The sequence below is a fragment of the Pagrus pagrus genome (genome assembly GCF_965226575.1).
Source record: "Pagrus pagrus genome assembly, chromosome: 23".
Lineage (NCBI taxonomy): Eukaryota > Metazoa > Chordata > Actinopteri > Spariformes > Sparidae > Pagrus > Pagrus pagrus.
In genome coordinates this window covers 6941786-6965393 of record NC_140205.1, presented here as the reverse complement: position 1 = coordinate 6965393, position 23608 = coordinate 6941786, and the positions used below count along the sequence as shown (strand labels likewise).

At 39.2% G+C, this 23608-nt stretch overlaps 4 protein-coding genes across 4 annotated transcripts; 1 reads left to right on the top strand and 3 right to left on the bottom strand.

Moving 5' to 3' along the window:
* Nucleotides 1–1464: 1464 nt before the first annotated feature.
* usp18 (ubiquitin specific peptidase 18) lies at nucleotides 1465–7811 on the bottom strand. Its single transcript, XM_084345553.1, has 10 exons — nucleotides 7561–7811; nucleotides 6854–6950; nucleotides 6496–6638; nucleotides 6333–6412; nucleotides 6116–6250; nucleotides 5908–6003; nucleotides 5676–5837; nucleotides 5473–5604; nucleotides 5301–5344; nucleotides 1465–3967 (listed from the first exon to the last, which is right to left on the bottom strand). The coding sequence occupies exons 1-10, from the start codon at nucleotides 7613–7615 to the stop codon at nucleotides 3892–3894; spliced, it is 1020 nt and encodes a 339-aa protein (XP_084201679.1). The 5' UTR covers nucleotides 7616–7811; the 3' UTR covers nucleotides 1465–3891.
* A 989-nt stretch (nucleotides 7812–8800) lies between these two features.
* pex26 (peroxisomal biogenesis factor 26) lies at nucleotides 8801–14246 on the bottom strand. The gene is made up of 5 exons (XM_084346283.1): nucleotides 13905–14246; nucleotides 13662–13802; nucleotides 9608–9924; nucleotides 9379–9519; nucleotides 8801–9284 (listed from the first exon to the last, which is right to left on the bottom strand). The coding sequence occupies exons 1-5, from the start codon at nucleotides 14087–14089 to the stop codon at nucleotides 9172–9174; spliced, it is 897 nt and encodes a 298-aa protein (XP_084202409.1). The 5' UTR covers nucleotides 14090–14246; the 3' UTR covers nucleotides 8801–9171.
* Nucleotides 14247–14350: 104 nt separating this feature from the next.
* On the top strand, nucleotides 14351–16476 carry llph (LLP homolog, long-term synaptic facilitation factor). The gene is made up of 3 exons (XM_084346284.1): nucleotides 14351–14446; nucleotides 15242–15470; nucleotides 15712–16476. Exons 2-3 carry the CDS (start codon nucleotides 15254–15256, stop codon nucleotides 15873–15875), a joined length of 381 nt encoding a protein of 126 aa, XP_084202410.1. The 5' UTR covers nucleotides 14351–14446; nucleotides 15242–15253; the 3' UTR covers nucleotides 15876–16476.
* Nucleotides 16477–16657: 181 nt separating this feature from the next.
* Nucleotides 16658–22953, bottom strand: hcls1 (hematopoietic cell-specific Lyn substrate 1). The gene is made up of 16 exons (XM_084346282.1): nucleotides 22837–22953; nucleotides 22014–22097; nucleotides 21851–21924; nucleotides 20429–20552; nucleotides 20227–20337; nucleotides 19505–19559; nucleotides 19268–19378; nucleotides 19077–19187; nucleotides 18885–18995; nucleotides 18745–18800; nucleotides 18471–18540; nucleotides 18228–18376; nucleotides 17906–18112; nucleotides 17564–17723; nucleotides 17418–17486; nucleotides 16658–17330 (listed from the first exon to the last, which is right to left on the bottom strand). Exons 2-16 carry the CDS (start codon nucleotides 22095–22097, stop codon nucleotides 17194–17196), a joined length of 1629 nt encoding a protein of 542 aa, XP_084202408.1. The 5' UTR covers nucleotides 22837–22953; the 3' UTR covers nucleotides 16658–17193.
* Nucleotides 22954–23608: the final 655 nt, after the last annotated feature.

The window sequence follows — 23608 nt, the reverse complement described above, 5'->3', positions numbered from 1 at the left end:
ACTGCCATTTTTAAATCACGTTAAAATGCATTGCATACAGTTACATTACAATGTATTTGATATAAGTTTAATATAATTCATGGCACAAGCTAGTTTTGTAAGCCACAGTCAGAGGAAAGCTGACCTACATTTTTTAGGATTTATGTTGACAATCTTATAGCTCACCTGAATTAAACTAATCTACAGCCATGCTAGCAGCTCCGTGAGGCTGTAGTAGGCTAACACAGCGGTGCTTGGAGCTAAATGCTAATGTGAGTATGCTCAGTGACAATGCTAACACGCTTTGGCCTATATTAACCTGATATCATGTTTACCATGTCCAACATCTTAGCTAGCGTGCTAACATTTGCTAATTAGCAGCACAAAGCACAGCTAAGGCTAATGGGACTGTCATTAGTTTTGCAGGTATTTGGTCATAGGTCACCAGAAGAAAAGTTGAGCCGTCACCAAAGTTATTGCAATAAATGCTAAATGGGACATTAATGTTGGTGACGTGTGTCGAGCGGGTCGATGTAGTTCACTGAGCAGTTTAACACAAAACTGGATGATATTTTACTTAATTTAGGACGAACTGTGACTTTATTGTGTTGGAAAATTATCTTTTAACTTGCCAAACATCACATGTAGTTCATGGCACAATTCGAGCTTCTCTCCGTTCGCTGCCATGCAAAGTTTTTTTCTGAAATAAGGTCCCATGGGGTCGACCGGAAGGGGCGTGGCACGGCTCTCCACGTGGATGATCAACTGACAAAAGCGCCGTTAAGGCATAAAATGAGGTCGTTACAACCTTTGATTCTGTTAGTTTGCCTTTACTGCTCTGCTCTTGGCAGCATGCGGCTATTGTTTGATGTGAAATGACATAATTGGTGATCATCGTCAAGCAGACAGAGAGTTGGAATACTTGGTGGCTGACTGTCACTTTCGAAAAAACTCAAGTCAGACGCAGGCATTTATCTAAGCCTGTAAAATCCTCACAAAAAAGGGAAAATTTAAGAGTGCTTCTCAAATAGCCAAATTCCATTTTCTCCTAGATGCATCACAGTGGTGTGCTCACCTAGTAACTGGTAAACACACATCAACAAAGACTAGAAAGCATTAATGAACCTCGAAAATATTCTCCAAAGAAAACAACTTTAAGTGTTGCCACACTGAAAAGCCTCAGGAAAATCATCACTTCTGCTATTGCCTACGTGCCTACTGTTCACACCATATGCTACAGTTGTGGTTTTACTGATTTATTGTGCCAATCACTATCCCTGCTGCAGAAATGATATGCCAGAACAATGCAGCATAAGGCGTCCTTGGCAAACACCTGACCATGATAAAGAGCGAAAGATAAACTGCAGAGATTAAGACCTGCCATAAAGTGTCTTGGTAACCACATACAGCCAGAGCTCAACCACAAACAATAGAGACAAAGAGCTCATGCATCAGCGACACGTGCTTGAAAAAAGAAGACATCCAGACGTTCAGTCAGACTTTATTTATGTGACCTCGGGGCGGGCTTCCCATGTCATACCATTGCATTGTTAGCGCCTGTGATGTGGTCAGTGTCAAGGTGGTGTTGGACAGGTGCTCGTCTGACAAACCCCTGAGCACATGGCGATGCTACGTGAATTATTAATTAACACCATACAAAGAGAAGAATCAGACCTTTGGAGATGGAGAGCGGATCATCAGTCTGGGCAACGGGGATACATACACCACATGTGCTTTTTAATACAAACACACCTGTTACTACGCACATTTACGGTACAAAAGCACGATACTGAGGTACATTTTTCACATAATATATATAAATAATTAACTTGTAGATTTATATAATCAACTAATAAAATGTTATCTTACAGATTAAACTTCCCAACAGTATTACAATAGTTAAATGATCTCCACCTCCATCAAAAAATACAATATTCCTATTAAAATTATATAGTGGAGTAGAAGTATAAAGTACCTCAAAATCATAATACATGTATTTAGTTACTTTCCACCAGTGTAATCACATATTACAATATCCGGTATATCACAATGTAAGAGACTTAAGTTATTGAGCATTATGAGTACTTTTACTTTTCATACTTTTTGCTGAAAATACTTTATTTACGCCTGTAATGACTGATTTTTTTGGCCACTTGGGGGCAGCAGAAACAAGCTGTGAACGCAGCGATGACATATTTTCAACTTTTAACTTTTTATTTATCCGTAAACAGTTTAATATGTACACATCCAGCAGATGCAGAGCGACGTTAGCATTGACTTGGAGTCTTTTTTCTGTCCACCTGATGAATCAAAGTCAAATATTAAATCTTTTAGCTTGTGTTTTTTGTCTCCACCAGCCGACTAAAGGAAATATTTGGTTATTTAACTGCTAAATGCTCCACTTTGTTCACAAGCTAACGCTTATTTTCCATCGAATTACATCTGGTTCTGGACATTATTTGCTGCTATCTACCGGATTGGTTTTGAGCGTAACCATTGTAAATAAAACAGGATGCAGCATTTTTTGTTTGTTTGTTTATTTCTAACCAATTTAGTTTTGGTGGAAATGAATCTGAACATTTCAAACTTTAGCTCAACAGTTGAAACAAACCGGTGAAAGTGAGCCAGGACGATAAAAGTTTTGGCCCAGAAAACCAAAACAATGAGCTGAAAAACATCAAACAGCTGAAGGGAACTGCAGTGAGTGATACCTTTCACAATACAAGTAGCTGTTTGATCCGCTGTTAATATGAAAATACTAATTATAGCTGCTTTAATTGAATGATCGGAGCTCTTCCACCGCTGGTATTATGTAACGGATAATAATGCATGATATTGCTTTTAAAATCCATCCACTGATGTTAGCTAATCATGTAGAAATGCTGACTTTCATTCAGTAAATGTCAATAGTCTTTATTGTCGGCATCACTGTTTGCAATGTCAGCATCTTACTTTGTACAAGTCAGAGGAAAAGATAAAATCTCCTGCCACAAAATGAATATTAAACATCTAACCATATATGTGACACTGACTCAAATCTGAACACGTAATATGCGACATCTAGATCTGGTCTTTGATTTGAGTGTGGGAGGAAGATACCCCCTATACGGAGAGCTGCGCCTGTGCTACATGGCAGCGAGATGACTAAGCATGAGGCCCCGCTGCCTGTGGCACTGTGCAGACATGTTCCATTCTGTCAGAGCTTTGCAGCACATAGGCACCATTTCACACGGTCCCCCGACTCTTGGCGAGGCGAGTGGGAACTTCAGAGACCGAGCGTTGAAGCAGTGTGGCTGAAACTGCGACATTTCAACCCCCTTTTCGTGCACTCTGAGACACTCAGACGTGCCGGTGTTGATGCAGAGAAAATCATCAAGGTGTGCCATTACAAATCAGTCATGTTAAAAAAGGCCTGCAGGTAATGAGAAAATGCAACTTTTAAAAATCAGAGTGACATGACTGCTGTTGTTTCTGGCAGCCCAGATGAGAAAAAAGTGACTTCATTGTTCTGCATGAGTGACTCATATATTATCCAGCAGTGTCAGGGAAATGAGCACTGAATCCCATGGCAGGTATTTCCCCTCTCAAACAGTGAATATCTAAGCTAAGCATTCCCTTCAAACCAACCCCAGTGAGTGTGTTCACAGTGTGTGTGGTCTAAGAAGGAAAATGCTTCACTGTTTTGAGTTTTCAACGCCATCTACTGGCGTTTAGCAGAAACTACGGAGCCCGTGTACAATCTGAAAGATCATTAAATATAAAACCATCCACCGTTTACAATAATGGTATACTATGGTATTGTAAATATTACAATAAAATCACTTATTATAATAAATAAGAACCCATATTCCTATGATTACATTCCCCTACGTTACACCTTGACCCCAGGTGAATTCATGTGCGTCCATCCACTCAGCCAGAAACTTCAGGTTGTTGAGATCTCTCCTCCATCGGACCTCTTCTGTACATCAACATGTATGCTGTGTCTCTATAAAACAAGACAGGATTAAATATCAACTTGTGTTTCTCAGATTTAGGGCAGGAAAGGGATAAAAGGAAAACTTCAGTACAATAAACAGGAATAAAAACTGAGAATATAATGACCAGGTGTGAGGCAAATCGCTGTTGAAAGACAAGACAACATAACAGACAAGACGGATTTCCTCCGTTTGAGAGTTCAAAACTTTGAAAGCTGGCAAAAACACCTTTACTCTTTAATCTTCGCTGAGAGAACAGACAATAAGGCTTTGTCTAAAGATCTAAAGCCGTTTCCGCAAGTAGGAGGATAAAAGCTGCATGATGTCAGCGGGAGACGAGCATTTAGGGCTTTAAATGTTATTAATAAAAATCTTAAATTTAACTCTAAAAGCAGCCGGAGCCCAGTTTAATCAGGCTGAAATTGGAGTCACATGTTGTTTTGTTGCTTTTCGCTGAAGGCTTGGTTGTTTTGTATTGCAAAATGTTTTCGGGTAAAGGATGTTTTCTTTTTTCATTAATGAGGCTGAACACAGACAATTTGATTTGCTAATGTGAGAAGAAATAAAAGACTAAATAGTTCTCCAAACATTTCCTACTTCTCAAAGTTAAAAGGAACAGTTTGACATTTTGGTTAAAACACTCGCTTGTTCGCTTCCTTGCCAAGAGTTCAATACCAGTTTCAGGTCTGTAAATATGAGGCTGGAGTCAGAGGATGGTTAGCTTAGTATTAGTATTGATCATCTCATCTAACCCGAAGCAATAAAGCCAGTGAGTGTATTTCATAAAATGTTTAACTTTCAGACCAGAATCCAATTTAGGGAAGCTGGTTAAATGTAGACTGTTGTATCTCCTGAAGTTTTAGTTGACTACAGTGACATTTTTAAGTGGCGACAGCTTTAAACTTATCATCATTAAGTTCAAGTTTAAGAGAAGAAATTGCAAGAAACATAGTTTTCATGTCACCAGATCCTCCTGAAGAAAGATGAGAAGAGTATCCAGAACAGAGCCCTGAGGCACTCCACATTTAGCTAGCATTTAGCTTGTCAACACCGTCAGCTGCTCCAGGATATCTCTCTCATTGGCTGTTGTGAAAGTACTGACATGATGACAATCGCGGATGTCCAGATTTTGAATCCTTTATATCAAACACGTTCGACCTCAGATTGTCAGGAGACACAAACCAGGGGTGAAACTGCCCGATACTCCTGTAGTGTGAGCCTGGCCTAAGCTAAATGGCTGCTAGTAGCACCTGCATGTTTGCGTCCAGACTACGTAACCCTTCCCTTATCCAAAGAGCCTCTACAGGACAGAACAGACATAAAACTGGATGTTGAGCAATTTACCTGCAATGCCCTCCATAGGTTTTCTTTACTTCATCCCAGGAAGCCTGTGGTGGAATGAACATCAGAGACCAAATTAACCACAGGGGAACGTTAAACATGCAACATGTAAGTGATTTAAAAAAAAAACAATTTCAGACAACTCTTCAGACAGATATTGTCAGATTGGACGTACCTGTCTTACTTGGCTGTCATCTGCATAGTACCAGCTGTGGTTCGTCCTGTGACGAACGTAGGCAGTGTAGTGTCCAAACATCGCATAACCAGAGTGCACTACCACCGCGTGCAGAGTGTACTTGCAGTCAGTCTAGAAGAGCAAATAAACTTGTAGATGACATGAGACACAATGTACAAATAATTTATAGGAAACACACGTACCTGGGCAAAACCTGAGGAGAACGCTTCTTTACCAATCTCAGAGAAGTCAAAGGTTTCTGGAAAGGTGACCACACAGTCAAGTTTCTGGGTGCCAAAGCGGCTATTTCGAAACCTTTTCAGGCTCATGCACAGGATACGAGGCAGCGAGAGCAGTTTGACACCCTGAGAAAGAAAAAAGACGTTTGACTGTGTTGGTTCACACTATCTGGAGAGCATTTAAACCAAGCCTCACCTGTTTAGACGGAGTCTTCGTTTCACACTGTGCACAGAAGATGGAGTTTATGTCACGCAGCTCCTGATGCTCGAAGAATGAGGACATGCAGCCATCCTGAAAAGGTTTGTTAGGAACACTTGTAAGTACGACCTCAGAGAGAGATAGTAATGATGTTGATGTTCTCATCTAAGGTTTGGCGAAAAACTAAACAAAAAAGAAACAGCACCAGTGAGTTTTTATCTTCCTGTACGTGCAGAGGCAGGCTGAGCAGGAAGGTGGGCTTGGTCTGGACGGAGGAACACTCTAAACACTGCACGTGTGTCTCCAGAGAAATCTTGTACAGAGTCTGGATTTCAAGAGCCTGGCAGAGAAATACAAATGTTAAACATAAATGATGCTCTCACAGGTGAAAACAAAAAGAATATTAATGCTTAAAGACCAACCAGAGGTCTGTCATCCATCTGCTGCTGGATGAAGTTCAGGATGGAGAGGAACACCTCGTCAGCATCGTGCTGAATGTTAACTGCAAAACATTCTCATTGTCAGAAGATGTGAGACAAACCACATCAATGTGAGACTTTTATCTGTCTTTTTGTTTCTCCTCACGTCGAACACAGTTTCTGTCCAGACAGTGGAGGAAGTCGTGATGTTGAACGGGCCGAGGGAGGTCGCTCCTCATGGCTGCGAGGACTCTCTTCAGCTGCAGGGGGACGTTACGATCATCCGTCCTCGCACCGGCTGTTTCCCACCTTGTTCAATTCATAAACAATCATTAATCTTCATGTTTAACACCTGAGGAAACAGCTTTGTTTACAGCTACATTAGTTTATTTTCTCTTTTTTAATTAAAGGAATATCTGTGCTGCTTTATAGGCATGTATGTGGTTTGTGGACAGTTCTGTTGCTGGGATAAGACTGGAGCCACACATGAAGTACCTGGTGAACATGCAACTTGCTGATCTTACTTGTCTAGTAGCTCTGCTAGTTCCCAGGTGGCAGAGAGGGTCTGCAGTAAAGTGTTCACACAGCAGGACAGACAGTAGTTGGTGAGGCCTCTCATACCTGTGGCAGAACATCAGCAACATTAAAATAACAATGTTGTACAGACGATTTTTGTGTTGTTTCTGCACATATGATGGATTTATTGGTGGTATAAAGTGATGCAATATGTGTTAGCATCACTTTAATGTTGCAGCTAGTTAAAGGTGAAGCTGATTTCTAGTGATTACTGGGGAGTTGACACTTTACTGAATCTCTTATAGTCCATCATAAGTTATTAACTGATTATATTTTGTTTGTATTTACAGTGCCTATAAGTAGTATTCACCCCACTTGGATGTTTACAGGTTTTATTGCTTGGGTTTATAGGTTAAATGGATTCATGGTCAATATACAAAACATTTACAGAAAAAACTCTTTAATGTCGTAGTGACAACAGATCTCTAAAAAGTAATGTCTATTAATTAAAAATATATAATGTAAAATAAGTGATTGCATCATGCATTATATATATATTACAGTGCCTTTTTATAGGCAAGGTAAGTAGTACTATATTGAGGAATGATCAGGTAGCATAAACTGAAAATACTCAGGTAAGGTGCAAGTGCTTGAATAAATGTACTTAGATTACACCACTGATCATATAATAACACATCATCATCATCAGACTTACCGAAGAAGCCCCTCTCAGTATGTTTAACTGGACCCCAGCAGTTTCTCGAAGACATCAGTGCAGACTTCACTTCACACTCAGCTGATGAAGGTCCGGACACAAACACAGCTTCCTCACACTCGACCACTTCACAGTTTACTGACAGAAGAGCAGTTTTCCTCTCACCTCAGAGTCAACAACACCTCCGACACCGCCACAGCTGATCGCTCACTTTCGGTTCGCCTCGTCTCTTCCGTTTTCTGGAATCGAAACTTAACAGTTGTCATGCGCACAAATGTCATGACAAAGCCTGTCCAGCGCTGCAATGTAACGTTACATTTACTCGAGTACAAGTACACATTAGAGGTAAAAATAATTAAATATTTTACACCACTACTTTTTTCTTTAGTTACAGCTTTAGTTACTCGTTACTTTTTTTTAGATTACAATGTGTAATTCATTTCCTGTTCAGTAAATTTGAATATTGTTGAATATTGATAAGATATTTTATGGCAGGCATATGGAAGAGGAAAGGTTGTGTTCCTATCTATTTTTGTAACACTGGGTGGATATTTGGATTGTAAAATAAACTGGGATTTTTATGTATTATTTAATTGGGTGGTAAATAAACTGGGGATAGTTTGTATATAAGTTGTAAACAATTTTTTTTAGAATTTGTTGAAATAATGTGAGTTAAAAGAAGAAAAGTGAGATAGAGGTAGGGATATATAAGTTTTAAGCAACATTATGTAACTTTTGTACCTTAAACTAACAGCTGCAAAATCATGTTGATGGTACAGTGTTTTGTAATACTGCGAATGGTAGGGTTGACCAATATGGCTTTTTCAGGGACGATACCGATAATTATGTATCAAGGTGACTGAAAACTGATATTTGGGACCGATATTCATTTGCAGTAAAAATTAAACAACCAGTGACAAAATAAACCAAAGTACATTTACTCAAATACTTCTCTTCAGTACAATTCTGAGGTATTTCCTTCAACATACAAGTTTTCAACACATAACATTGCTATGATGTAATGAGTTGTGTTTGTAGTTAGCACCTACATGACGTCTGACAAGTTGGTTCAGACCTGGGATTTGTTTTTAACACAGTGGTGTTGCACTCAGAAAAACGGTGGGGGGCGCCAAATCGCAAAAAAAAATGTTGCTTTAAAAGGTGCAATATGTAAAAATTGGCCAGCTGTTGAAGTCAAACTAAAAAAACAAACTATAGGGGTCAGCATATCACCAGAGAATAGACTGATCAATTGACATCTTTATTTCAAACGTACTTTTTTTTTCATAAACAAACGAAACAACAAAAGAGTAGTGCATATGAAAACAGTACCTGCTGTTTTGACAAGGAGACTCCTGTAAAATAGATTTTAATCTCAGTGAGACTCGTTCCTGGTTAAATAAATGTATTATTATGATGAAGAGTGAGTTGATTCAGGAAAAACAATCTGCACCAGAATGTGTTAGAAAGGACTTGAGATTAGTTTATTGGAAAAGCTTTGTGAAGTGCAACCTAAAGACTAAAAACCAGGTGATAAATCAGCCTCTCACATCTTCATATAGCTTGAAAAAGGGACCAAAGGTGTTGAATTTTGTTGTGAGTTTCAGGTGTTTACAGTTCTTTGCTCTGAGTGAGAGCCTGATAGTACGGTGCAAACATGGCCCTCCACGTCTGTCTGAGCAGCTGAAGAAGTTTGGAAATCCAGATGAATGAAGACGGAAGGGCTGCGGGGAAAGAACATAAAGATTTCCAATCAAATGTTTTATATTTCAACAAACCTTGTGGTGAAACTGAACTACAAAGGCCATTTAATCCAACCTGGATCCAGTCGAAGAAAAAGCATATAAAGAAGGACGGCAGCCAGGAAGACTCTCCGCAGAGAGAACGAGCCGGAGCGGGTCAACAGCAGCTTTCTGTAGATGAACCTGAGCATGGCTTCAAGTTTATGGGTTACAGCTCCTGTGGGACACAAACACAATCACAGTGACTCTCATCATCTGTACTTAACGATAATTCATTTCATAAGAGCTGAACTGAAATATGAGACCTCGACTTGAGACAGTCGTCTCAGAGTTGGGACTGTTTCTTGGATTTAGAGGCTGTTCTTGATTCTGTCGCTGTTTCTCTTCCACAACATCCAGCGCCGTCTGCTTCTGGTCTTCTGTGAACGCATTGCTTCCGACCTCCCCGACGATCAGCTCCACAGCCTCGTCTGCGTGTCCGAGAGGGACGAGGACGTGCAGCAGGTACAGCTCTGCCACCGTCCCGAACCCCGTCGCTCTGCTGTTGGCCGGACAGTGTAACCAAACCCTGGCTGCCTCCTGCATCACTGCTGGCTCTCCAACTTTGGAGTAAAGAAGTATGCTGCCAAAATAAGAGAGGAAATGGTATTCAATATGCATTCTCAGATTTGCTGTTTTTCTCATTATATAGGATAAAACCTTAAATATATAAAATTATAATGGGCATTTTTGACAATGTTCTAACTGAGAAAATCCTTTAAAAAAAAAAAAATAGCTAGGTTGCACCACTAATGTATCTAAAAGGAAAAGTAAATCCAAATATCTGTCGTGCACGTCTGTTGTGGGCCTGGTTATTCAGTTAAGTGCAGATTTCTCACAATAAGATAGTTTACAAATTCCAAAGATATTCAATCTGCCGCTGTGTGCTATTTCTACTGTGTATTTCTATTGTGTATTTCTATTGTGTATTTCTACAGTGTATTTGTATTGTGTATTTCTACTGTGTATTTCTGTTGTGTTTTCCTACTGTGTATTTCTGCTTTGTATTTCCACTGAGTGCTGTGTATTTCTACTGTGTATTTTTATTGTGTGCTGTGTGTTAACAGTAGAAATACACAGCAGACAGTAGAAATACACAGTAGAAATAAACAGCACACAGTAGAAATACACAGTAGAAATACGCAGCAGACAAGAAATACAGAAGAAATATGTGTATTTCCATTGTGTATTTCTACTGTCTGCTGTGTATTTCTACTGTGTATTTCTGTTGTGTTTTCCAACTGTGTATTTCTGCTTTGTATTTCTACTGAGTGCTGTGTATTTCTACTGTGTATGTCTATTGTGTATTTTTATTGTGTGCTGTGTGTTAACAGTAGAAATACACAGCAGACAGTAGAAATACACAGTAGAAATAAACAGCACACAGTAGAAATACACAGTAGAAATACACAGCTGACAGTAGAAATACACAGTAGAAATACGCAGCAGACAAGAAATACAGAAGAAATATGTGTATTTCCATTGTGTATTTCTACTGTCTGCTGTGTATTTCTACTGTGTATTTCTGCTTTGTATTTCTACTGTGTATGTCTATTTTGTATTTCTACTGTGTGCTGTGTATTTCTACTGTGTATTTCTACTGTCTACTGTGTATTTCTACTGTGTGCTATTTATTTCTACTGTGTGCTGTGTATTTCTACTGTTTATTTCTTCTGTGTGCTGCGTATTTACATTGTGTATTTCTACTGTCAGCTGTGTATTTCTACTGTGTATTTCTACTGTGTGCTGTATATTTCTACTGTCTGCTGTGTATTTCTACTCTGTATTTCTACTGTCTGCTGTGCATTTCTACTGTGTGCTGTGTATTTCTACTGTGTTTCTATTGTGTGCTGTGTATTTCTACCGTGTGCTGTGTGTTTCTACTGTGTATTTCTTCTGTCTGCTGTGTATTTCTACTGTGTGCTGTGTATTTCTACTGTGTGTTTCTATTGTGTGCTGTGTATTTCTACTGTGTGTTTCTATTGTGTGCTGTGTATTTCTACTGTTTATTTCTTCTGTGTGCTGTGTGTTTCTACTGTTTATTTCTTCTGTCTGCTGCGTATTTCCATTGTGTATTTCTACTGTCAGCTGTGTATTTCTACTGTGTATTTCTACTGTGTGCTGTATATTTCTACTGTCTGCTGTGTATTTCTACTCTGTATTTCTACTGTCTGCTGTGCATTTCTACTGTGTGCTGTGTATTTCTACTGTGTTTCTATTGTGTGCTGTGTATTTCTACTATGTGCTGTGTGTTTCTACTGTGTATTTCTTCTGTCTGCTGTGTATTTCTACTGTGTGCTGTGTATTTCTACTGTGTGTTTCTATTGTGTGCTGTGTATTTCTACTGTGTATTTCTACTGTGTGTTTCTATTGTGTGCTATTTATTTCTACTGTGTGCTGTGTATTTCTACTGTTTATTTCTTCTGTGTGCTGCGTATTTCCATTGTGTATTTCTACTGTCAGCTGTGTATTTCTACTCTGTATTTCTACTGTGTGCTGTATATTTCTACTGTCTGCTGTGTATTTCTACTCTGTATTTCTACTGTCTGCTGTGCATTTCTACTGTGTGCTGTGTATTTCTACTGTGTTTCTATTGTGTGCTGTGTATTTCTACTGTGTGTTTCTATTGTGTGCTGTGTATTTCTACTGTGTGCTGTGTGTTTCTACTGTGTATTTCTTCTGTCTGCTGTGTATTTCTACTGTGTGCTGTGTATTTCTACTGTGTGTTTCTATTGTGTGCTGTGTATTTCTACTGTGTGTTTCTATTGTGTGCTGTGTATTTCTACTGTGTGTTTCTATTGTGTGCTGTGTATTTCTACTGTTTATTTCTTCTGTGTGCTGTGTGTTTCTACTGTTTATTTCTTCTGTCTGCTGCGTATTTCCATTGTGTATTTCTACTGTCAGCTGTGTATTTCTACTGTGTATTTCTACTGTGTGCTGTATATTTCTACTGTCTGCTGTGTATTTCTACTCTGTATTTCTACTGTCTGCTGTGCATTTCTACTGTGTGCTGTATATTTCTACTGTCTGCTGTGTATTTCTACTCTGTATTTCTACTGTCTGCTGTGCATTTCTACTGTGTGCTGTGTATTTCTACTGTGTTTCTATTGTGTGCTGTGTATTTCTACTGTGTATTTCTACTGTGTGTTTCTATTGTGTGCTGTGTATTTCTACTGTGTGCTGTGTGTTTCTACTGTGTATTTCTTCTGTCTGCTGTGTATTTCTACTGTGTGCTGTGTATTTCTACTGTGTGTTTCTATTGTGTGCTGTGTATTTCTACTGTGTATTTCTACTGTGTGTTTCTATTGTGTGCTATTTATTTCTACTGTGTGCTGTGTATTTCTACTGTTTATTTCTTCTGTGTGCTGCGTATTTCCATTGTGTATTTCTACTGTCAGCTGTGTATTTCTACTCTGTATTTCTACTGTGTGCTGTATATTTCTACTGTCTGCTGTGTATTTCTACTCTGTATTTCTACTGTCTGCTGTGCATTTCTACTGTGTGCTGTGTATTTCTACTGTGTTTCTATTGTGTGCTGTGTATTTCTACTGTGTGTTTCTATTGTGTGCTGTGTATTTCTACTGTGTGCTGTGTGTTTCTACTGTGTATTTCTTCTGTCTGCTGTGTATTTCTATTGTGTGCTGTGTATTTCTACTGTGTGTTTCTATTGTGTGCTGTGTATTTCTACTGTGTGTTTCTATTGTGTGCTGTGTATTTCTACTGTTTATTTCTTCTGTGTGCTGTGTGTTTCTACTGTTTATTTCTTCTGTCTGCTGCGTATTTACATTGTGTATTTCTACTGTCAGCTGTGTATTTCTACTGTGTATTTCTACTGTGTGCTGTATATTTCTACTGTCTGCTGTGTATTTCTACTCTGTATTTCTACTGTCTGCTGTGCATTTCTACTGTGTGCTGTGTATTTCTACTGTGTTTCTATTGTGTGCTGTGTATTTCTACTGTGTATTTCTACTGTGTGTTTCTATTGTGTGCTGTGTATTTCTACTGTGTGCTGTGTGTTTCTACTGTGTATTTCTTCTGTCTGCTGTGTATTTCTACTGTGTGCTGTGTATTTCTACTGTGTGTTTCTATTGTGTGCTGTGTATTTCTACTGTGTATTTCTACTGTGTGTTTCTATTGTGTGCTGTGTATTTCTACTGTGTCCTGTGTATTTCCACTGCGTGTTTCTATTGTGTGCTGTGTATTTCTCCTATATAAAACGCAGAAAACCAGCCAAACCTCACATATTAAGTAGATGGAACCAGAGAACTGGGAGTCAATCAACTCCTAAATTAATAAAGTAAATGCTTCAGCTCTACTCACCACATCTGCATGATTTTAGCAGGTATTTTCTCCTGCTCCTCATACTGCTGAAGGACCCAGGAGAGGACATCCTGCCACTGATTCATCTCAGCCAGTGCTTGAATCCCTAAAATGCAGAAGCCAGCCTTAAACTCTCCACATCTGGAGAGACACAAGAACAAACAAAACACAGGCACACAGTGACATTACACATTCAGTCTGCAGGCAGCATTCAAGTGATACAAGATGAGGTAAGACGTTCACCTGTTGTCCTCCAGCTCCATGTTAGACAGACTCTCCAGGCCTGTGTTGCATGTGTCAAACGCAGCTGGGAAGTCTTTGTGGACCATCATCTGCTCTGCAGCGGTGTCCAACATGCTGAACACTGAAGAAGTGAGCGGAGGGCTGCAGAGTCTGGCAGGAGGCAGGCTGGTCGAACAGCTGCTCATGTCGACGTGTCAAAGTTAAAACTTTTAATTAAATTAAATTATTTACAACTCTAAGAAACTATTCTTTACTTCCGGCAGGTTAGTTTATGCCTGGACACCAATTAAAAGCTTCATCTGTCCACTATCTTCTCCCTGACATCTTGTTTACTTTCCATAATCCGCCGGACTTCCTGGTTTGAGATGGCTGAGCCAATCAGACGTTAGCGTCTTCAGCTTCACGGAAACAGCCAATCACGTTGCTGTTTCTTCGAACACGCGTCATAGCTTTTTTCCCCTGACTTGTACACACGTGCAGGGAGCGGAGAGTGTGTACCTGTCTGTCCACGGAGACGTTTCAAGCAGCTAAACTACTTTTCTGTAAGTCACCGCTAATTGTTTGTATGTAGAATTTTGCTAGCGCTCTGTATTAAGATAGCATCTTGAATTAGCTAGCTTTAAATTGTACGCTTTGATGCGAATTATTCCAAATTAGCAATCACATAGCTAACAAGCAAGCTAGCTAGCATACTGTTTACTTATCTTGTCATAAACTAGCCATAAAGCTAGTTGTTTAGCTTGCTAATATCTTGTCGTGTGATTATAATCACCACAAAATGACCTTATATTCCGGTTGATATGTGGTCTAGTATGTTATAACTATGATCGTACGTCATATAAATAGAGAGCAGGAGCACTTTTTAAGTTAATTAAAGGCCAAAGGCTAAATTTTGTTCAAACTTACCTACATCAAGCGTTGGATCTACCACAATATGGGTGATATGGGTCATATGGGAGAATTATGAAGAAGAAACAAATGCAACTAAAATCCAAAATATTCATATAAAATAGCAGAAGTAGTCAAAGTAATAGAAATAGGTGTGTCTTATTTGTCCCATTTCGTTGTACAATTCGGCATTGGTTTGGAGTCACTGCAAAATGAATACATAACACATTAGCAATCAAAATAAGTGTACTACATGAAATCAGTTCAGTGTAAATTAAGCCTCCAGTGAATATTTGCTCTGGGTTTTGGCATCAAATGTACCCCAAAGGAACTTAATTTATTTGATAATAGAAAATACAATCTAAGTGCGGGATGCTTAGGGTCTAAAGAAAGTAGTGGATAAACATGTGAAAGGCAGTTAATTTCACTGGCATGTTTTTGTTTTTCAGCTTGTCCTCAAAATGGCCAAAAGTCTCCGGAGCAAATGGAAGAGGAAGATGCGAGCAGAGAAGAGGAAGAAAAATGCCCCCAAGGAGCTGGCGCGTCTGAAACAAGCTCTGAGTCTGGATAAGAAAGGAGAAGCTATCATGACTGATGTGCAGGAGATCGCCACCGTGGTGCCAGCTGACAAGATCAAGAAGCAGAAAGATGTGGAGATGGGGGAGGTGGAGGGTGACGGTGAGTGAGAGATTGAATACAACATATTTATTATTTATTACCAGTTGCGTCTACTTAAAGCGCATTCTAAGTTGTTTGTTGTAGATTTATCTTTAAGGCACACTGTAGCAGATTGGGCCGATGTTAATGATTATAATTTCCATCACTACTGTGTTACTTCTGTTTGTCCTATTGACAGTGAGTGCTGGTAACAGTAAAAAAAAAAAAAATAAAATAACAAGGTAACCTTTATCTTTTACAGAGGGGAAGATGGACATGGACAGCAAGCGCAGCAAGAAAACTCTGTTGGACGACAACGGTCAGTACCCTGTGTGGATGAATCAACGACAGGCCAAGAAACTGAAAGGCAAACGGGTGGGAAAGAAAGGCGGACAGGGCAACAAGAAGAAGGGTATCGCCTGGTGATCAAGAGGAAAGAACTTTTGCTTTCGCCTTAAAGACTCTGATGCAGACACACAAGACTGTGAAAGTTCTGCTGTTATATCTTTTTCTGTTCGGTGGATTACAAGATTCATGGCTGTGCCACAGAGCCTGCTGTTGTAAAGTAACTCACTGAAGGGAGATGTTTGTTCTTATGGAACAGCAGCTTCATTTCCATGTAAGGACAAGTTTAAAGAGAAGTTTTAAGACGGTAAGACTTGTCTGCCTTTAGCTTGTTTTTTCATACATCACAGTAATGCAGGTGATTGTCATATTCTCTACTACAGTTTAATACATTGTTTATTCAAGTTTTTTGTCTTATACCATTTAAGACTGGGCAATATGATTACAATCAATAATACTGGGACTGAGACACCGATCCTGAACCACAATGTCTCAGGTTGATGTCATCTGTTGCATGTCATTCCCCATCGTCTCCCCTCATTTTGTGTTCTGTCTCTACTGTCAGTATCTCTAAATTAATTGGAATATTTGTCAGATATCACTGAATATACCATGATATAGAAGATGTATGTAAAATGAATGCATGGTGTAAATAAAATGCCTCTTACTCATAAAACAGTAACTTTTTTTTATCGAAAGTTTGCTTCGAATCATCACTTTAGAGAGCAGAATATGATCATATGACCACAGTAAGGTACAATTTAAAGATGATAAATAATAATGGCCCTAGTGTCACTGTGAGCTGACACTGATGTGGCTGGACTAATAAAAGTTGGCTTATGACATAAAAAACACAAAGAAGCTTGTCTGTAGAATATTTTATTGACTTCAGTGAGTTAATTGCAGATACAAGATGTATTTTCTAATCCTTTATGCACTTGAAAACAGTACAGAGACAGTATGTTTAATGTTTTACCTCATCAACAAACATCAAACAAAGCAACAAGTTGGGAGGGGGCGACAAAAGACTGGGACACGTTAGAAACAGGTTCATTTGGTAACGGGTAAATGTATCATGATTGTGTAGGAAAGGGACATTCACTTGATCAGTAAATACAGTTTGTAAATGATTGCACTCTGTTTTTATTCATGTTTTGTGCAGCGTCCCAACTTTTTTGCTAACCACCTTCATGGTTTTGGTCATTCTGCCCTCATATATTACACAGTAAAAGTATAGAAATTAATTGCTCAGAAGCCATTTTGGCACAAATCTGCTGTGATTTATTCTATAAATACAGTGCTAAAATGAATTTGAATTCATGTTCTTCGGTTGAACAACCTATGAAACCTGAGATTGTACAAAAGTCGAGCCTGTTCAAAGACTCCCTGAGCGCGTCGCTCACTCCATCAGCTGAACATAAGCTGCCGGGAAGAGACCCATCCGCCCGTTACACTGTCCCTTCCACCAGCCCTCGTCAATCATCTCTATGTTGGTGATGATGTCATCCGGGTTGAAGGAGATCTCATCGTCAGCCTCTGTGGAAAGGGAAAGAATTTGTCTTCACAAATGACGAATGATGATTAACAAATGTCAAAAAATGAAGATTTAAAAGAGTGTCAGACCTCCTTCGTAGTCATAAATTGCTACTGCCTTCTGGCCACACGTCAGGTCTTCATAATCGTTGTCTGCAACTGTAAAAGAAAATTAAATGAACGGGTATTTTCACGAGTATGTGAAAAGTTTGACATTAAACTGATGGCAGACAGACCTGGCGGCACAGGAGGAGGCGGTTCAGCAAGGTCCTCGTACTCTCCATCGTCTTCCTCGTCCACATCAGTTGACCTGTGTGGTAACGGGGGGGCGTCCGGTTCAAGCAAATCGTCCGAGCGTGGAGGTAAAGCTGGGGGCTCTTCATACTCTGGTTCCTCCTGGAACACACAAACGTGAAATCATAATCGTTTACTCTCCTCAGCCTATTTTGTTGCCCTTAATGATTGAACATCATGTTGTTTATTGACAAAAACAAGATTTTGTACGATTGCCAGAATGAATAAATATGAATTAATTATTCTGTTATCTGGTACATCTGACATTTGTAAGAATCACTTACTGGTTCTGGCTCTGGCGTTTCTTCGATATCTGGCATGTGCTGGTGGACTTCTGGTGCTGGTGGCATTTCATACCGTGAAGGCACATCTGGAACAGGAGGTGGTGTTTCATACCGTGAAGCCACATCTGGAACAGGAGGTGGCGTTTCATACCGTGAAGCCACATCTGGAACAGGAGGTGGAATTTCCTCCTCTCTTCTGCTCTCCTCCTACAGAAAACAACAACAAAATCATTACTACACATATTGACCATTTGTCGATTTTGACCTCTTTACATGTTGACAGTGCAGCTTGTGTGTGTGTGTGTGTGTGTGTGTGTGTTACCTCCTGTCTGCGTTTGGCCAGCTCTCGCTCTCTGCTCTCTCTGGCTTGTCTCCTCGCCTTCTCTTCTTCTGCTCTCTTCCTGTTCTCTTCATCTGAAGCCTTGGCCATGTTCTCAAAACGAGCCTTCAGGTTTCCTGCACCTGCACTCGCTGCAAAAGACAGAGAAATGAATATGAACTTGGTGCATTAATGGCAGAGATGTCACAGTAGGGTTGATTATGTTGAGTGAAAAGCTGAACTCACAAGCCTCTAATGGTTGTGTCTTTTCGTAAGCAGAGGTCGGGGAGTCCATGTCTGAGAAGCCAGCTGCACTCTAGAAAAGGAAGTTTATCATTCAATCTTTAAACCTTTCACTGTTGAATACGGCTGGAATGATGAGTTAATCACCAAAACTGGGCCATGGAAACATTTCGATAGGGATTTTGTGCCATTTTGTATCATTTTACCCCAAAAACCCAAATGAATTAATCAGATAAATAACCCTCAGATAAGGAATAGTTGCAGCTCTAATACCGACCTTGTCCATGCGGTCTGCCTGTACTCCATAACGACCTCCAAAACCTGCTGAATAATCTAAACAGAGATAAATCTGATCAGTCTGATTTCCTTTGAGTCCTCTGATATTTTAATAGACACACATGTTGAGTGTTTCCTCACCTTTTTGTGACTGATGTTTCTCCGTCTCGCCTTTATAATCGTAGCCCAGAGCAGCTTTGTCCACTTTCTCCTTCTCCACCCCGTACTTTCCTCCAAATCCTTTAGCGTAATCTGAATAAAAGTAGAGAATAAAGCTATTAGATGTTGGGCAAAGAGCTGTCAAATCTGAGGAATGCTACAATTTTGAATTACCTTTCTGTGACTGGTGCTTCTCTGTTTCTCCTTTATAGTCGTACCCCAAAGCAGCTTTGTCCACCTTCTCCTTCTCCACCCCGTACTTTCCTCCGAATCCCTTTGCATAGTCTGATGGAAATATGATGCAAAATAAATGAAATGTGAAGCTAACAGTGTTGAAACTGATAATCCCTACAACGTAAACTCACCTTTTTGTGACTGGTGCTTCTCTGTTTCTCCTTTATAGTCGTACCCTAACGCAGCTTTGTCCACTTTTTCCTTCTCCACCCCGTACTTTCCTCCAAATCCCTTTGAGTAATCTGAAAACATATAACGGTTGTAAGGAACATTTCAGATGAGACTTTCTGTTGGTTTGCCACTTCTAAAGGAAGAATATTGTAGTGTATAAGTAAGAGATCCTCTTCGAAACTAAATGGATAACTCACCTTTCTGAGACGCATGTTGCTCCACCTTTTCTTTGTATCCATATCCCATGGCAGACTGTACAGACATAGATCACATTTAGGATTCATAAATTGCTTAGAGATCCCTTATGTATGTGCTTATGGAAGCCATGAGAATAAAGTAAAAGAAATCCTAGAGATCCATTTTCTGAGTTTGATCTAAATTGTTTCCTCTCCTGTGTCCGTGACTTAAGATGAGGTGAAAAAACAGTTTTTACTCAAATAATATTCCTCAGTTCTCTAAATTTTAAAGTTTTCTTTTAAGTTTTGAAAAGAGGAACATGATAAAATCAGGAGCTTTAAATGTGGGAAAAGGAAAAGGGAAAAGATTTTTACAGATATGAAAAAAGTAATTAAAGTATTAAAGAACTTAAAGAAACAAAGGAGAGAAAGCAATTTAGATCAGACACAGAAAATGGATCACCAGAATATTTTTTGCTTAATTGGCTCTCAGGGCTTCTGTATATATTCGTTCTTCCTTATTTAAAGTCTTCAATCTCCAGTTTTCCACACCACACTTGTGTGATCGCAAACTGAAACATGATCGGCTCACAAACTATTAGCGATGTCACAAAATCCTGCTGGAAGTGACACGTCTTAAACTGCACATACATCATTCAGATGTTAAAAATTCAAAGTGAAGTCGTAACATTCAAAACAAATCTACGAGAAGAAGAAGACCAAGACTCTTCTTGTCTTCTCACCTTGTCGACGCGGTCTTTCTGAACACCAAATTTCCCACCGAACCCCTTCGCTGCATCTTTCTGGGAAGAGTGTTGCTCAACTTGTGCCACATAGTCGTGCCCCAAAGCCGCCTGGAGAGTGGAAACAGAAATCAAAAATGTGTCATTCAATACGAGGAGCTTATCAGCATATTTTCAGTGTCAAAAAGAAGAAGTTGTAAACCTTGTCCATTCGGTCCCTCTCCACTCCAAACTTCCCTCCATATCCGTATGACGCTTTGGGACCGTCGTCCGTCTGCTTCACCTTCTCGTGCTCCACGGCCACATTGTTTCTGAGCTCTGCAATACTGGCAGATCATACAGGGGTCAAATATACTGACACTGAGATTTACACCAGTACGCACTAATATTTGTCTTTTGAAACTATTTAACCAGAATACCAAACATACACAAGGCAGTTTCAAAGTGCTTTATCTGCAGTTAAAGTATAAAAAGTAAGTGGAAGCAAACATTAAATGAAAGCGTGGATTTACTTTATTATATAAAGACAAAAAAACTAAATAAAGGCAGAAGAAAATAACCGTTTTTTAAGCCTGCTTTTAAAGGCATACTACTTTATGTGGGTATAACAAACAAATGCCTCCCACAAGCCCCAAGGTAATAAAATGGTAAACTGAAAGTGTATAGGGTCTTGGGTTTTAAGGGGTTCCCAAATAAACAAAGTTTCCTCACTAGAAAGATGTGGGCAGCCAAGAATACAAAACAGGGCCTAAACAGACCAGAGTTTCTGGCTGCCAATCTGAGAGGGAATGAGGTCCTCAATGGGTCAGGGACAGATTCAGACTGAGGGTGAGAGCCACCTGGGTGCCATTCCCCACCTCTTTTAAGCCTTCACAAAAAGGGTGTCATCACACCCTGATTGGCTGGGAGGGAAATGCCCCAAGCTGCTTCTACTCGAACATTTTCAAGTTGATTATTTTGCCCATATAATGATTTTAAACACAGAAAAGCAACAAATATTTGGTGTGTGTGCTTGATAAATAACTCTGAGATTGATTTATAATAAAAACTGTTATGTAATTTTCAATGGATTAATTAATTGTCATTATTTATTATCTGTACATTTGTTTTTAGCTGGAATTCATGTCAATTATATCAATTATACTGGTCAAAGTTAACACTCGTGGCCTGCAGAAGTAGTAGTATGCATTACACCACACACAAAAACATATACAGAATAGAAAAAAACACTTTCTTATGAGACACCCTGGTTAATAAATCATTTATTTATGCTTTATAGATCAGTTATAAGCCATAAATAAATGTTGTGGTTGCCAAGTTCTGAAAAAGCATGACTTATTTTAACGAGGTACCTAAATCTGTGAACACTCCTGTCCTATTTTTACATTCAGCACTTCTGCATGAATTTATAGTGTCACCGTGTCAGCAGTGAGAAAAAGCACAGCACTTTAAATCTCACTGTCAAAGTGTCATCATCCTATATTACCCATATTAGGAAAGACTTGCTGCCTGACAGCTTGTGTTCTGCTCTCACTTCCTCTTCCTGTTGCTACACAGCACCCACACTCTGACCTGCGTATCTCCACATCGTCTCAAGACTTGTTCGTTTCCACACATCTCCTACCTGATGTGCTCTTTACGTCCTGAACCCTCGATGGTCTTGGCTCCCCACCTCTGCTCCTGCTCAGATACGTCATTCTGAAACACAAATTCAAAAAGAGTTGACTCTGGAGTATTTGCACCATCTTCCCCCCACAGTGACAAACACTCCAGGAAGTATACAGCACCTCAAAGTCAGGATCTGTCTCCCAGTCGTCTCCCTCTGCAGCCACCTTCATGCTCACATTGTGGCCCACGACTGACTTCCACATCTGGGGAAGTAAAACACTGTGAGCCTCTCTGAAGAATGATTAATGCTCTATTTATGTGTCGTTCACAATATTTAAAACTGTCACAGACAGTCCTCTTCAACTGATGTATAACCACAAGCGCTGACCACCATTTGCTGAAGTACCGAAAAGGAAGTTGGGTTATTTTCAACATGAAGCTTCATTTCCTTATAATGAAACACACTTTAGGACCTCATGTTGTAAAAAGACACTAAAATGCTTAAGAATATGATTGATAAGTATATTATTTAAGAGAAGTACTGAATAAAGAGCTTAAAATCCTCTGTAACACACTGAAAATAACAGAATTTATTTATCAAGAGAGGAATAAAATCTATTCTCTATATTTACCTAATTAATGTCAGGTTAATGTTCCCAATTGTTGAGGTTTTACTGTATTTTTTCTATATTTCACTGTTATGAGTGGTAGTAACTGTAAAGAGTAGGTAGGTATGTGTAGTAATACTCATATTAGTCATACAGGTGCAGATAAATATGAACAATTTGACTGTATTTCTTAAGCAAAATGTCATTTAATGCGAATATAATTGCGTTAGCACATAATTAGCTAACGGTTTGCTAGCTTAAACTAACTGTTGCGTCTGACTAAATCTACTTCCTTAATAGTTTAATAGTTTAAAGATAAATAAATAAAAGCACACACACATATATATATATAGTTTTGTTAAGGAATTAGTTGGAAGTGAAATATAGCATTTACCTTGTAGTTGTCAGGGCGGTATACCCGAGTTTATGTGGATATTACACCGACAAAGTGTTGAAGGTTGACTGAGGCTGAGACAGTTTGATGTGCTGACAAGTGAACGCGGAGCGAGCGAACGTGAACGCGCCTCGGTGTAAATAATGAAACAAACGTCATCTATAAATTACTGTTTTTAACATTACTCTTTAATTAATAACTTACAAACACTACTACTGCTTTGCTGTCGCTGTAATTTGTATTTAAAAATAATAAATAAATAATTGAAGAAATTCATAAAGAAAAAAGAAATGCTGCATTCAAGTGCGTACGGAAATTTGACGATTAACAAACACTAATCTGAGATGAGAGCAATTAGGACATTTTAGGATATTGGAGCCAGGGGTGGAAAGTAACTGAGTGCACTAATTAAAGTTCTGTACTTAAGTACAGTTTTGAAGTACTTGTACTTTACATTAATATTTCATACATGAGTAAAGGATCTGAATACGTCTTCCATTACTTACAGGAGCTACTTCTTTAGATCAGTTTAACAGCACTAATGAGCTACTGTACAGCTTGTAGGTAGTTACTTTTATGAGCACAACTTGACTGCAGTCTGGCTACAACTGTGATTTAGCCAGATGTTGCTCAGTTTCAACACTTGGGGGCAGACTCGTGTAGCTGAACACAAGAGACTGCAGCAATTAAAACGTATACGTCTAAGTTTAATCTAGACAAAGACTTATTCTTAACTGCAAGAAGCTGTGATGAAGGGCTCTCAATAATAACA